Source organism: Pseudorca crassidens, chromosome 5 (assembly GCF_039906515.1).
Source record: "Pseudorca crassidens isolate mPseCra1 chromosome 5, mPseCra1.hap1, whole genome shotgun sequence".
NCBI lineage: Eukaryota > Metazoa > Chordata > Mammalia > Artiodactyla > Delphinidae > Pseudorca > Pseudorca crassidens.
Genome location: NC_090300.1, coordinates 38,385,259 through 38,400,140, shown reverse-complemented (window position 1 = coordinate 38,400,140; position 14,882 = coordinate 38,385,259). Strand labels below are relative to the sequence as shown.

Genomic DNA, 14,882 nt, shown 5'->3' with positions numbered 1-14,882 from the left:
CAATCATTGACAGGAAGACACTGGAACTCACCAAAAAAGATACCCCATATCCAAAGACAAAGGGGAAGCCACAATGAGATGGTAGGAGGGGCGCAATCATGATAAAATCAAATCCCATAACTGTGGGGTGGGTGACTCACAAACTGGAGAACACTTATACCACAGAAGTCCACCCACTGGAGTGAAGGTTCTAAGCCCCACGTCAGGCTTCCCAATCTGGGGGTATGGCAACGGGAGGAGGAACTCTTAGAGAATCAGACTTTGAAGGCTAGTGGGATTTGACTGCAGGACTTCGACAGGACCAGGGGAAACAGAGACTCCACTCTTGAAGGGCACACACAAAGTAGTGTGCTCATTGGGACCGAGGGGAAGGAGCTGTGACCCCATAGGAAACTGGACCAGCCTGATAGTGCTAGAGGGTCTCCTGCAGAGGTAGGGGGTGGCTGCGTGTCACCGTGAGGACAAGGACACTGGCAACAGAAGTTCTGGGAAGTATTCTTTGGCGTGAGTCCCCCCAGAGTCTGCCATTAGCCCCACCAAAAAGCCCGGGTAGGCTCCAGTGTTGGGTCGCCTCAGGCCAAACAACCAATCGGGAGGGAACCCAGTCCCACCCATCAGCAGACAACTGGATTAAAGTTTTACTGAGCTCTGCCCACCAGAGAAACACCCAGCTCTACCCATCACCAGTTCCTCCAATCAGGAAACTTGCACAACCCTCTTAGATAGCCTCATCCACCAGAGGGCAGACAGCAGAAGCGAGAAGAACTACAATCCTGCAGCCTGTAGAACAAAAACCACATTCACAGAAAGGTAGACAAGATGAAAAGGCAGAGGGCTATGTACCAGATGAAGGAACAAGATAAAACCCCAGAAAAACAACTAAATGAAGTGGAGATAGGAAACCCTCCAGAAAAAGAATTCAGAATAATGATAGTGAAGATGATCCAGGACCTCGGAAAAAGAATGGAGGCAAAGATTGAGAAGGTGCAAGAAATGTTTAACAAAGATCTAGAAAAATTAATGAACAAACAAAGAGAGATGAACAACACAATAACTGAAATGAAAAATACACTAGAAGGAATCGATAGCAGAATAACTCAGACAGAAGAACCGATAAGTGACCTGGAAGACAGAATGGAGGAATTCACTGCTGTGGAACAGAATAAAGAAAAGAGGATGAAAAGAAATGAAGACAGCCTAAGAGACATCTGAGACAACATTAAATGCAACAACATTCGCATTATAGGGATCCCAGAAGGAGAAGAGAGAGAGAAAGGACCAGAGAAAATATTTGAAGAGATTATAGTCGAAAACTTCCCTAACATGGGAAAGGAAATAGCCACACAAGTCCAGGAAGTGCAGTGAGTCCCATACAGGATAAACCCAAGGAGAAACACACTGAGACATATAGTAATCAAATTGGCAAAAATTAAAGACAAAGAAAAATTACTGAAAGCAGCAAGGGAAATGTGACAAATAACATACAAGGGAACTCCCATAAGGTTAACAGCTGATTTCTAAGCAGAAACTCTAGTACAAGACAGAAGGGAGTGGCATGATATACTTAAAGTGATGAAAGGGAAGAACCTACAACCAAGATTATTCTAACAGGCAAGGATCTCATCCAGATTCGATGGAGAAATCAAAAGCTTTACAGACAAGCAAAAGCTAAGAGAATTCTGCACCACCAAACCAGCTCTACAACAAATGCTAAGGGAACTTCTCTAAGTGGGACACACAAGAGAAGAAAAGGACCTACAAAAACAAACCCAAAACAATTTAAGAAAATGGTAATACGAACGTACATATCGATAATTTCCTTATACGTGAATAGATTAAATGCTCCAACCAAAAGACACAGGCTTGCTGAATGGATACAAAAACAAGACCCATATATATGCTGTCTACAAGAGACCCACTTCAGACCTAGGGACACATACAGACTGAAAGTGAGGGGATGGAAAAAGATATTCCATGCAAATGGAAATCAAAAGAAAGCTGGAGTAACAATACTCATATCAGATAAAATAGACTTTAAAATAAAGAATGTTACAAGAGACAAGGAAGGACACTACATAATGATTAAGGGATCAGTCCAAGAAGATATAACAATTATAAATATATATGCACCTCAATACATAAGGCAACTGCAAACAGCTCTAAAAGAGGAAATTGACAGTAACACAATAATAGTGGGGGACTTTAGCACCTCACTTACACCAATGGACAGATCATCCAAACAGAAAATTAATAAGGAAACAAGCTTTAAATGACACAACAGTCCAGATAGATTTAATTGATATTTATAGAACATTCCATCCAAAAAAGCAGATTACAATTTCTTCTCAAGTGCACACGGAACATTCTCCAGGATAGATCACATCTTGGGTCACAAATAAAGCCTCAGTAAATTTAAGAAAATTGGAATCATATCAAGCATCTTTTCTGACCACAACACTATGAGATTAGAAATCAATTACAGGGAGAAAAACGTAAAAAGCACAAACACATGAAGGCTAAACAATACATTACTAAATAACTAGGAGACCACTGAGGAAATCTAAGAGGAAATCAAAAAGTACCTAGAGACAAATGACAATGAAAACATGACGATCCAAAACCTAAGGGATGGAGCAAAAGCAGTTCTAAGAGGGAAGTTTATAGCAATAGAAGCCTACCTCAAAAAACAAGAAAAAACTCAAGTAAACAATCTAACCTTACACCTAAAGGAACTAGAGAAAGAAGAACAAACAAAACCCAAAGTTAGCTGAAGGAAAGAAATCATAAAGATCAGAGCAGAAATAAATGAAATAGAAACAAAGAAAACAATAGCAAAGATCAATAAAACTAAAAGCTGGTTCTTTGAGAAGATAAACAAAATTGATAAACCATTAGCCAGACTCATCAAGAGAAAGAGAGAGAGGACTCAAAACAATAAAATTAGAAATGAAAAAGGAGAAGTTACAACAGACACCGCAGAAATACTAAGAGACTACTACATCCTAAGAGACTACTACAAGCAACTCTATGCCAATAAAATGGACAACCTGGAAGAAATGGACAAATTCTTAGAAAGGTATAACCTTCCAAGACTGAACCAGGAAGAAACAGAAAATATGAACAGACCAATCACAAGTAATGAAATTGAAACTGTGATTAAAAATCTTCCAACAAACAAAAGTCCAGGACCAGATGGCTTCACAGTGAATTCTGTCAAACATTTAGAGAAGAGCTAACACCTTTCCTTCTCAAACCCTTCCAAACTATAGCAGAGGGAGGAACTCATTCTATGAGGCCACCATCACCCTGATACCAAAACCAGACAAAGATGCCACCAAGAAAGAAAACTACAGGCCAGTATCACTGATGAACATAGATGCAAAAATCCTCAACAAAATACTAGCAAACAGAATCCAACAACACATTAAAAGGTACATACACCATGATCAAGAGGGATTTATCCCAGGGTTGCAAGGATTCTTCAATATATGCAAATCAATCAATGTGATACACCATATTAACAAATAGAAGAAGAAAAACCATATGATCATCTCAATAGATGCAGTAAAAGCTTTTGACAAAATTCAACACCGATTTATGATAAAAACTCTCCAGAAAGTGGGCATAGAGGGAAACTATCTCAACATAATAAAGGCCATATATGAGAAACTGACAGCAAACATCAATGGTGAGAAACTGAAAGCATTTCCTCTAAGATCAGGAACAAGACAAGGATGTTCACTCTCACCACTATTATTCAACATAGTTTTGGAAGTCCTAGCCATGGCAATCAGAGAAGAAAAAGAAATAAAAGGAATACAAATTGCAAAAGAAGAAGTTAAACTGTCACTGTTTGCAGATGACATGATACTATACATAGCGAATTCTAAAGATGCCCCCAGAAAACTACTAGAGCTAATCAATGAATTTGGTAAAGTTGCAGGATACAAAATTAATGCACAGAAATCTCTTGCATTCCTATACACTAATGATGAAAAATCTGAAAGAGAAATTAAGGAAATACTCCCATTTACCACTGGCACAAAAAGAATAAAATACCTAGGAATAAACCTACCTAGGGAGACAAAAGACCTGTAGGCAGAAAACTATAAGACACTTGTGAAAGAAATTAAAGATGATACCATCAGATATACCATGGAGAGATATACCATGTTCTTGGATTGGAAGAATCAACATTGTGAAAATAACTCTACTACCCAAAGCAATCTACAGATTCAGTGCAATCCCTATCAAATTACCAATGGCATTTTTTACAGAACTAGAACAAAAAATCTTAAAATTTGTATGGAGACACAAAAGACCCCAAATAGCCAAAGCAGTCTTGAGGGAAAGAAACAGAGCTTGAGGAATCAGTCTCCCTGACTTCATACTATACTACAAAGCTACAGTAATGAACACAATATGGTACTTGCACAAAAACAGAAATATAGATCAATGGAATAGGATAGAAAGCCCAGAGATAAACCCATACACCTATGGTCAACTAATCTATGACAAAGGAGGCAAGAATATACTATGGAGAAAAGACCATCTCTTCAATAAGTGGTGCTGGGAAAACTGGACAGCCACGTGTAAAAGAATGAAATTAGAACACTCCCTAATACCATACACAAAAATAAACTCAAAATGGATTAGAGACCTAAATGTAAGACCAGACACTATGAAACTCTTAGGGGAAAACATAGGAAGAACATTCTTTGACATAAATCACAGCAAGATCTTTTTTGATCCACCTCCTAGAGTAATGGAAATAAAAACAAAAATAAACAAATGGAACCTAATGAAACTTAAAAGCTTTAGCAAAGCAAAGGAAACTACAAACAAGACGAAAAGGCAAACATCAGAATGGGAGAAAATATTTGCAAATGAATCAATGGACAAAGGATTAATCTCCAAAATATATAAACAGCTCATGCAGCTCAATATTATAAAAACAAACAACCCAATCAAAAAATGGGCAGAAGACCTAAATAGACATTTCTCCAAAGAGGACATACAGATGGCCAAGAAGCACATGAAAAGCTGCTCAACATCACTAATTATTAGAGAAACGCAAATCAAAACTACAATGAGGTATCACCTCACGCCAGTTAGAATGGGCATCATCAGAAAATCTACAAACAACAAATTCTGGAGCGGGTGTGAAGAAAAGGGAACCCTCTTGTACTGTTAGTGGGAATGTAAATTGATACAGCCACTATGGAGAACAGTATGGAGGTTCCTTAAAAAACTAAAAAGAGAATTACCATATGACCCAGCAATCCCACTCCTGGGCATATACCTGGAGAAAACCATAATTCAAAAAGACACATGCATCCTAATGTTCATTGCTGTGGTATTTACAATAGCCAGGTCATGGAAGCAACCTAAATGCCCATCGACAGACGAATGGATAAAGAAGATGTGGTACATATATGCAATGAAATATTACTCAGCCATAAAAAGGAATGAAATTGGGTCATTTGTAGAGATGTGGATGAATCTGGAGACTGTCATACAGAGTGAAGTAAGTGAGAAAGAGAAAAATAAGTATCGTATATTAACGCATATATGTGGAACGTAGAAAAATGGTACAGATGAACCGGTTTGCAGGGCAGAAATAGAGACACAGATATAGAGAATAACGTATGGACACCAAGGGGGGAAAACAGCGGTGGGTGGTGGTGGTGGTATGATGAATTGGGAGATTGGGATTGATATGTATATACTGGTGTATATAAAATGGATGACTAATAAGAACATGCTGTATAAAAAAATAAATAAAATTCAAAAAAATAATTGCTTTAAAAAAATAAAGTAGTCTTAGTATGATTATTACAATTATAAATTAGGCCAGCACTAAAAATTGATTATTTAATTAGGCTAAAAGGATAGGTACATGCATGGGGCTTATTCCTAACTCTGATAATATGAAGGTGACATTTCCTGACCACAATATTTCGCATGTATCATCATAAAAACATCCCTTTTTTTTCTTATCAGTTCCCTGCTTGCTGGCTCACTCTTGCTTTTGCTCCCCAGCCCCCCAACCCCCCCAACTCCAGTTTCCCATGGGGGCTCTCTATTCCAATACTCTGGGCACAGTCAAGTACAGAATGCTGGGGAAGGCCAGTGGGTGCCGGTAGAAAGGAAATGCACCCACTCCTTCGGGAGATCAATGGAGGAACTTGTTTCCAAGGCAGGGATGTGGGGTTCCTTCCCGGTACCCAGAGCTGCCATGAAGCTCAAGATAACTACTGGGTAAGAAGGCAATGAGAAGCAAGCTGGTTCTGAAGCAGGAGCCCATATAAGACAGGAGAAGAAAAGGGCTTCCTTAACCAGGACAGATGTACAGGCTTATCACTCAGGACCCAGGGACACAGCTTACTGCAGAATTCTGATGCCAACTCATCTACCTGCAAAGTCCACTTCCCCAGACTCAGGCAGTGGTAGCTGACCACTTCTAAGGAGAAGAAACCATGCAGCTCACTCTCACAACAGGGATAAAGCAGCTACTGCTGCAATAACTACAGCAGGGAAGTGACTAAACCCATAACCAAGGTAAGAGCAGCCAGTGGTGCCAATGGCTATAGAAAGAAGTGTTTATAACCACCTGGTGCTGGGAAAGGGGGGTGGGGTAGAGTGGTGGAGGCTGGTCATAAAGTGGATGGCAGTGTGGGAACACTGCTTTTTTCCAAGCAGATTTGGAAAAAATGAAGGAAGTTGAAACAAAAGTACTCCAGATCCTTGGGCTGAAAGCATTATGTTATGTTCTGATGTCTTCCAGACATCTAGGTCGTTATCAAGAGGAGACAAACCCAGTTGTTTATTGGGGCATAAATCTCTCCCTACAAGTGGGGATTTTCCTTCAGCCATGCCGTGTTGAGGCTTAATAAAAGTTAGCAAAATTTTTCTATCTTAAGCATCCAAGTCACTTCATTTTCTGGGAATATGATACGGGACTAAGAAGGTCAGAATCTGCATTTTCCATTACTGTAATATTAAATCCACGCTTCAATGGCCCATCTCTAGTCAGCTGGGCCTAGGAAGCACCTGTTATACATGATTATAATAATATTCAAAATATGCATTATGCTTTTAATGTTCTCTTCTCTAAAAATCCATAGATAATATCTGTTTTTCTGAAAACAGAGTCAGTTTTCAACAAAAATCTTTTATAATTCTCACTGTCAATTTAGAGAATACTATAAAAATGATTATTTAAATATTTCTTTTTATCACCAGAAGATCAGGGAATTGTCATATCAAATATATTAAAGTATTCAGTGAGTATATATTGTTATAAGATATAATACTGTACTTTTTAAAACATAATTTAACCAAAGTACAAAATATCTATAAATGAGTAGCAGTGAAAATATTTACTGGGTGACTGTATTTCTAGCTAATTGTATAGGAAGGAATCAAATCCATAAGAGGACTGGATATTGCTCAGAATTAACAGCCTAAACACAGCCTCAGATTTCAAACTCAAATCCTTAATAAAAACTAAAAGGGGGGGGATACAATTCAAGTGAAATTTTCATCTAAGAAATAAAATGCATTTTCTATATTTAATAATTGAGATTATTTTTAAAAGCAATTTAAATTGTTTTGTGTGTATAAAATCCATTTATTAGTCAACAAGGAATTTATCATTGCGTTTGTATACCATACCTTATGTGCTTTAGGAAGAAGTGAACCAGGTGGTTTTTTTCTGAGTACATATGCCTGAAAGCCCTTCTGGAGATAAAAGGTTGGATTGGACTGTCCTGATCTAGATAAGAGTAGAGAAAAGGTCAATAACAAAGATATATTTTTCCTTTTCCCCAAATCCTGCTGAAATTTCAAAAGAAAACACAAAATGAAAATGAACCCATTTCAATGCTAGAAAGCCAAGAGGGGTGCTATCAGCAGCTAAGAACATGAGCTTTTGGATGATATACAGCAGATGGTAACACAGTGGCAGCTGGAGAATCTACAACCTACACAGGTAGAAGAGAAGACCACACTTCCTACTTGCAAATTATGAGTTTCATCAGAAGTGCACCTAGAACAATGTCTAGATCTAAGCAAAGAAAGGCTGGGAGAAGAGATTGTAGGTGATCAGTCAGAAAATTAATTAAAGGATGCTGGAACAGCTGGATTGGTATTCTGTCATCTGCCATTGGAGAGAGGACTCCAAGTACAGCTCTCTAAAGTGGGAATTCTGATAAGCAAGGTCCTAGAGTGGATATCTGGGCCAGGAAGTGCAACAGTGCCCCAGGTGACTCAGACACCAGGGCACTGGCTTTCTCTGCCCTGTGAACGGAAATTCTCACGTGAACTAAGGAAATACACTCCAGCTACCAAACTTATTCAGTCTATACCTTCATTTACACAGCTTTTAAATAATTCAACAGCATGAAAGAGAGGCCTTAAACTAAAAAAAACAGACGAATTAATCCGAGGTAACAGGTAATAGGGGAAAGTTAAAAACATTTTTTTTTCTGAAGTTTCTCCCTAGGCCTCCAGCCTCCATCTGCAAAGAACAAGAGCAGTCCAGATTGAATGCAGCAGTACGTCCAGTGTCTACTTCTAACTCTGATAAGCCAGACCCATCCTCCCCAGCAATCATCTTGGCACCATCTAATCCTGGGTGGGGGGTGCCTTTTAGCATAGGGAAGTGGAGATCATTGCCACAATGGTCAGGAAATGGGACCACTTCAAGCTGTGTTGTCTGTCTTGACATGGGACAATTTATTTGTGATGCTCCAAAGAGTCAAGTTGCAATGAACCTTACAAAGACATTTTTTAATGCCAAATGTCTGATTGGATGCATTTTTGATAAGGCAGTCATATATGAAGCACTGGCGTTTTATGATGGTAAATGACCTAGGTGAAATATAAAAGGAAAACTAAAAGCTTCTTATTGAAGGTACAGCTGCCATATGATCTAGCAATTTCACTCCTAGGTATATATCCAAGAGAACTGTCACTCATTCTATGGGACACACCCTATACCTTATAAATAACAACTCAAGCACTGCATTATCCTATTTTTTAAGCATTTCTATCTCTGATCATAATTTCCTTTCTTTCATTCCCACTCGTACCTCCATTCCAGTGCCATCTTAGGCACTACAACATTCAGGGCAAAAGAGGCTCCAGTAAGCAAGAACAGTCTATAAAAGAGCCATAGGTGCTGGCTACTGGAAGCAGAAGCCACCAAACCAGGGTGTGCATGGAAACAGTAAAAAGGAATCCAAGAGAATCTGGGCAAAGTATCAACAATATCTACTAAAATAACTACTCTTGCTTCAAATTCATGACTATGAACCTCAAAGTGAACGCTGCCAGCAATCATAATATACTTCCTTGGCCTGTTCATTCTCCCATGCTCTTGGATGACTATTTTACAATCCCTCCTCTTTCTTCAAACCTCCAACACTTTTCCCACCATCTTCACTCTCAGCTGATTACCTAGTTTCCTATTTCACAGAGAAAATAGGAGCAATCAGGTGAGAACTTCCACAAGCTTACACTACCATATCTACTGCATAGAAGCACCTGTACCCATATACTCTTCTTCCCTACAGAGTCTGTAGAAGAATGTCTACATTCCTATCTATGGACAATCCCTTCTCTTGTGAATTAGATCCCATCCTACTCTTGTCCACTCAAGGACTTCGTTCTAGCCCTCTCACCTACACAAATTTTTCTGTCTGTTCTGGATCACTGCCATCAGCATATAAACATGCTGCCTTTTTTTTTTTTAAAGACTTCTCTTGACCCCACTTCCCCCTCTACGAAAGACATTTATTTCCGCCTTTGTAGAAAAATTCAAGAGTTGTTTATATTCCTTGCTCCAATTCCTCTCCTCCTATTTTCTCTTGAACCCATTTCAATCAAGCTTTCATTCCTATCTTTCCACTGAAATTACTTTTTCAAGGTCACTAATACTGCTATGGTATCAGACCATGGTTCTCCCCATCTCTCTGGCCACTCCTTCTGAGACTCCTTTGTAGGTTCTGCCTTAATTCTTTAACTTCTTATATTAGGATGCCTGGGAATAAGTTCCTAGACCTTCTGTATCTTCATGTAGACTCATCATCTAGGTAAGATCTCATGGCTTTAAATACCCTCTCTATCTCAATGACTCCCAAATGTAAATGTCTAGTTTAGATCTCTGCCCTGACCTCTGGACCCATATACCTGCCTGCTTACTATACATATCCACTCCAAAAGGCATCTTGAAAGTTAACATTGCAAAACTGAGTTCCTGATATTTGCCTTCCAGTCTGATTGTCTACAGTCATCTCTACTTCATTTCATGATAACTCCATCCTTCCAGTTGCCAAGACAAAAATGGAACACTATTTGTCTCCTCTTCTTTTTCTTTCACACCCCACATCTGATCAGTCAGTAAATTCTTCAAAATAAATCCAGAATATGAGCACTTTGCACCTATCCTACACTACTACCCTGGTCCATACCACTAATTGGTCTGTACTGGGTCATTGCAATACACTCCAAACTGGTCTCCCTGTATTTGCCTCCTTCAGTGAACACAATAGGCAAAGAGATTCTGTTTAAAAAGACAAATCAGGGCTTCCCTGGTGGCGCAGTGGTTGAGAGTCCGCCTGCCGATGCAGGGGACACGGGTTCGTGCCCCTGTCTGGGAAGATCCCACATGCCGCGGAGCGGCTGGGCCCGTGAGCCATGGCTGCTGAGCCTGCGCGTCGGAGCCTGTGCTCCGCAACGGGAGAGGCCATAACAGTGAGAGGCCCGCGTACTGCAAAAAAAAAAAAAAAAAAAAAAAGAAAAAAAAGACAAATCACTTCCCTCCTCTGCCCCCAAATCCCTAATCTCTCACCATTTCGACTAACGTAAAGGCCAAAACCCTTATAACAGCCAACAGAATTCCTGTTGCCCTTGCTTACACAACTCCAGGCACATTAGCCTGTAGTCTCTCCACCCACTGGAGAGCCCTTGCTCTTGCTGTTCCCTCTGTCTGGAATACTCTTTCCCCATGGCTCACATCCCCATCTCTCTTTGCTGAATGCCACCTTCTCACTGAGGTCTTTCTTCTCCCTCCTCCTAAACATTTCCTATTCTCCTTTGTTTCTCTCCATGATACACATCACCTTTTTCTACACTGTAATATCTAGAAAGTGATTTTATTTATCATCTCTCTTCTCCAAATAGAATGGACGTTCCAAAAAGGCAAGATTTTTTTGTCTGTTATATCCCCAGTGGTTGGAGCAGTGCCAGGCACATATTATGCACATAGCTGGAAATCATAAGTTTTGTTCTATCAAGTTACACAATGTCTTCATTATTGTTTAAATCTAAATATTTTTATTTCTAATATGATTTAACTTTTGCAAATTCTAAAAATAAATTTTGCATAGATTAAAAATATTTACAAAATTTGTAAAGCATAAAGAATAACACAACAAACACCAGTGTTCTCACTACCCAGTTTAAGAAAGAAAAAAGTTACTGTATCTCTGAAGCTCTGTGTTCCTCCCTTCATTTTTAAATTTTTTGGCTGTGCCGTGCTGCTTGAGGGGTCTTAGTTACCCCACCAGGGATTGACCCTGGCCACTGCAGTGAAAGCGCTGCATCCTAACCACTGGACCATCAGGGAATTCCCTGTCCCTTCAGAGTAACTACTGTCTTGATTTTTAAATATATCATTCCCTTGAAGTTTATCTCTTTAAACAATATACTGCTTATTTGTCCAGTTTTTGATTGTGTTGTTGTGTATAGATGCAGCTGAATCATGTTCACTGCTGTATGGTGTTGCATCACGTGAATATACTACAATTTATTCATCCATTCTACTATTGATGAACATCGTGTTTTATTCCTGTATTTTTGCTATTACAAACAGTGCAATGAACATTTTTGTAGATTATTTCCTGATATCCTGGTACAAGAATTCCTCAGGAGTATAAAACTAGGAATAGAATTGCTTTGTCATGGGGCTTTGTCTTCCTATCTTCATCTTTACAAGACTGTGCCAAATTGTTTTCCAAGGCAGTTATACTAATTCACACCCTCACCAATAGTGGATGAGTCCCTGTTATCTCATATCCTGCTTGATATTGTCAGATTAAAAAAAAAAAGTGAATATGATGGTGTGAAATGGTATCTTGTCATTTTAATTTGCATTTCCCCAATTATTACAGTGTAATGAGGTTGAGTATCTTCAAGTCTTTTGCCCATTTTTCTGTTGGGCTATTGTAGTTCTTTATATGTTCTGGATATTAATCTTTTATCCATTATATACACTGAAAATATTTTCTTTTGTTCTTTCACTTTAAGGATTCTTTCACTAAAAATTTATCAATCATTTCTTTCATAGTTTGTGCTTTTGTCTTTTTAAAGATTTTATTCTCTACTCCAAAGTCATAAAGATCTTCTCCTATATGTCTTCCAAATGTTTATAGTTTTGCCTTTACCATTCCAGTCTGTAGTCCACCTGGAACTGTGTGAGGTAGAGTAAGGGACAAGTCTACTTTCAATTTTTTCATACAGATAATAATTATTGCTGTATAATTTACTGAAAAATCTTTTCTCCCTCCAACCCCCCACACACTGATTCTCTGTGCCAGCACTGTCATATGTCAAAGTTCTATAAACATGCGGGTCTTTTTGTGGACTCTATTTTATTGATCTGTTTGTCTATTCTGTGCTAATAATGTGCCATCTTAATTAAAATTTCCCACTTTGTTCTTCTTCAGGAGTGTTTTTGCTTATTCTTAGCCCTTTGCTCTTGTACATAAAATTTAGGAGTAATTTTTCAAGTTAGGGAAAAAATTAAGATTTTGATCGTCATTGCACTGAATCTATAGATCAGTTGGGAAAAAAGAGAAACGTACAATTCTGAATTCTCCTATTCGTGAACATGGCATCTCTCAATTTACTTAGTTCTTTTTAAGGTCCTAATACAGTTTTATAATTTCCTTTACAAAGGTCTTGCACATACTTTATTCGATTAATATTTGAGAAATTTATATTTCTGTTTCTCTTATTAATTTTATCTTTCTGAAAATTATAATTTTACATTTTTGTTGCTAAAGTCAAGAAATGCAATTGATTTTTGCATACTGAACTTTAATAAACTCCATTATTTTCTGTAGATTATTGGCTCTTTAATCTGTATTTCAATTAGTTTCTAAAATGTATTTATTAGCTATCTTCTCTTGATTTCTAAACTTTTGGCATTTATAGTCTGAATTTTTTTTTTTAAGAATGACGCCTTAGAATTTCTGAAACTTCCTTTGTGGCCTAACATGTCTTCAATTTTCGTAAACTTTTTCATGTGTTTTGGAAATAAATGTGTATTCTCTGTGGAGATAGTTCCACACATATATACTATTTACGCCACAACGAATTCCATTTATCAAGCACAATTCTGGTTTATTTAACATTCAACTTAATTCAGAATTAACTCTCAGTTAGATAATTCTCCAACAACTCTAGGAGAGAAATATGACTATCCCCATTTTGCCAAAGGAGGATTCAATGCTCAAAAGAGTTAAATAACTTGTTCAGATTCCCATAGCAAATTTGAACTTTGAGCTGTTAGTTTATAACACAAGGCTTCTAGGCTAGAAACCTCAGCCATATTTTATTCTACCTTCTCCTTCATCCTACAATATCTATTGTGACATGGTGCCTTTTATTTTTATTTTTTTGTTTTTAATTTGGCATAAATGTCAGTGATAAATGCCACTGGTATACAGTTCTGTTACAGTGTTAAGCCATTTCACCTGTATTACTTCATTTAATTATCAGGATCAAGCAGAACAGGCAGATATTTATTACAGATTATGAAACTAGTTCTCAGAGAGTTCATGTACCATAGTATTTAAATTCCCAGTCAGTAAGTGGCACATCTAGTTTTCTGGAAGCCAGGACTGCTTCTATAGCTCTGTTTATCAAAATACTATCTTTAGAATAAAGTCTATTTGAAAATTATTTTCTATTATACAAGATCAGACTAGAGCCAGATTCACGGTGGGGAACAGTGCTCTCAGAACGGTCATCCAGTTCTATACCCCTACTTCAGAAAGAACTAAAGCCCAAAGTGGTGCTGTGATTTGTTAAATGGAAGATCTAGGATAAGAATTCGGACCCCCCCAACTGGTACCATTAACTCAGCCTCCAAGAATATGCCAATGTGAACGAAATTACATCCGCTTCTCAGAAAAAAAGGTTATAGGACAAACGCTGAACGAAGGCCTCTTTATATCCCACAGACCTTCCAACCTTAATTGCCTCAATGAATATAGTTGTTAACAAAGATTCCTTCTTGTAGTTGGAATCGTGAATGTTATCGTGCTTCCATCACTGCCCTTGAATTGGAAATACTCAGAATGTAATGCAAGGGACGGGTGACGGCAGCTCTCGCCTTCAGAGTGCGTCATTGCGGAAAAAGAAACAGGATGGGGGAAACTGGGAACACACCAAGGCCAGAGGAAGAAAAACACAAGGCACAGATCTGTTTTTGCTGGCGGAGAAGGCTGGCGTCGATACCTGTATTGGGCAACGGTCAGCTTGGCCTCGGGCTCGGCCCCAAAGCCGGGCAAGTGCTGGTGTAGGTAGGCCTCCAGAGACCTGCAGTCGAACTTGTGCTGGGGCAGCACTTCGGCCGTCTCGGGCTCGCGGGAGGCACCGGTCTCCATGATCAGTGCTGCCGCCTCAGACCATAGAGTCAGAGAAACCACAAGTCTCCTCGGCGCGGATACCTCTGGCACCGGAGCGCCCGGAGCGCCGCTCCACAGCCTGGGGCTAGTCCGAGACGCCCGCGCGGAGGCGGGCCCGCGGCTCCAGCCAATCACACCCCCACCCCCCACCCAGGTGCCGCCGCTGGGCAGCACTGGCCCAGG

General features: G+C 39.1%; 1 protein-coding gene across 4 annotated transcripts in view; it reads right to left on the bottom strand.

Annotated features, from left to right (window-relative positions):
- ACAD11 (acyl-CoA dehydrogenase family member 11) overlaps positions 1-14,838 on the bottom strand; it is an 88,614-nt gene extending 73,776 nt beyond the window's left edge. For all 4 annotated transcript variants that reach the window (XR_010943517.1, XM_067737794.1, XM_067737795.1 and 1 more), the window contains exons 1-2: positions 14,530-14,838; positions 7,678-7,777 (exon numbers count right to left, since the gene is read on the bottom strand). Coding sequence is in view for 3 of the 4 variants with exons in the window: in XM_067737794.1 (XP_067593895.1) it covers positions 7,678-7,777; positions 14,530-14,678 (249 nt within the window). In the remaining variant the exon portion in view is untranslated. The remainder of the gene's footprint in view (positions 1-7,677; positions 7,778-14,529) is intronic.
- Positions 14,839-14,882: the final 44 nt, after the last annotated feature.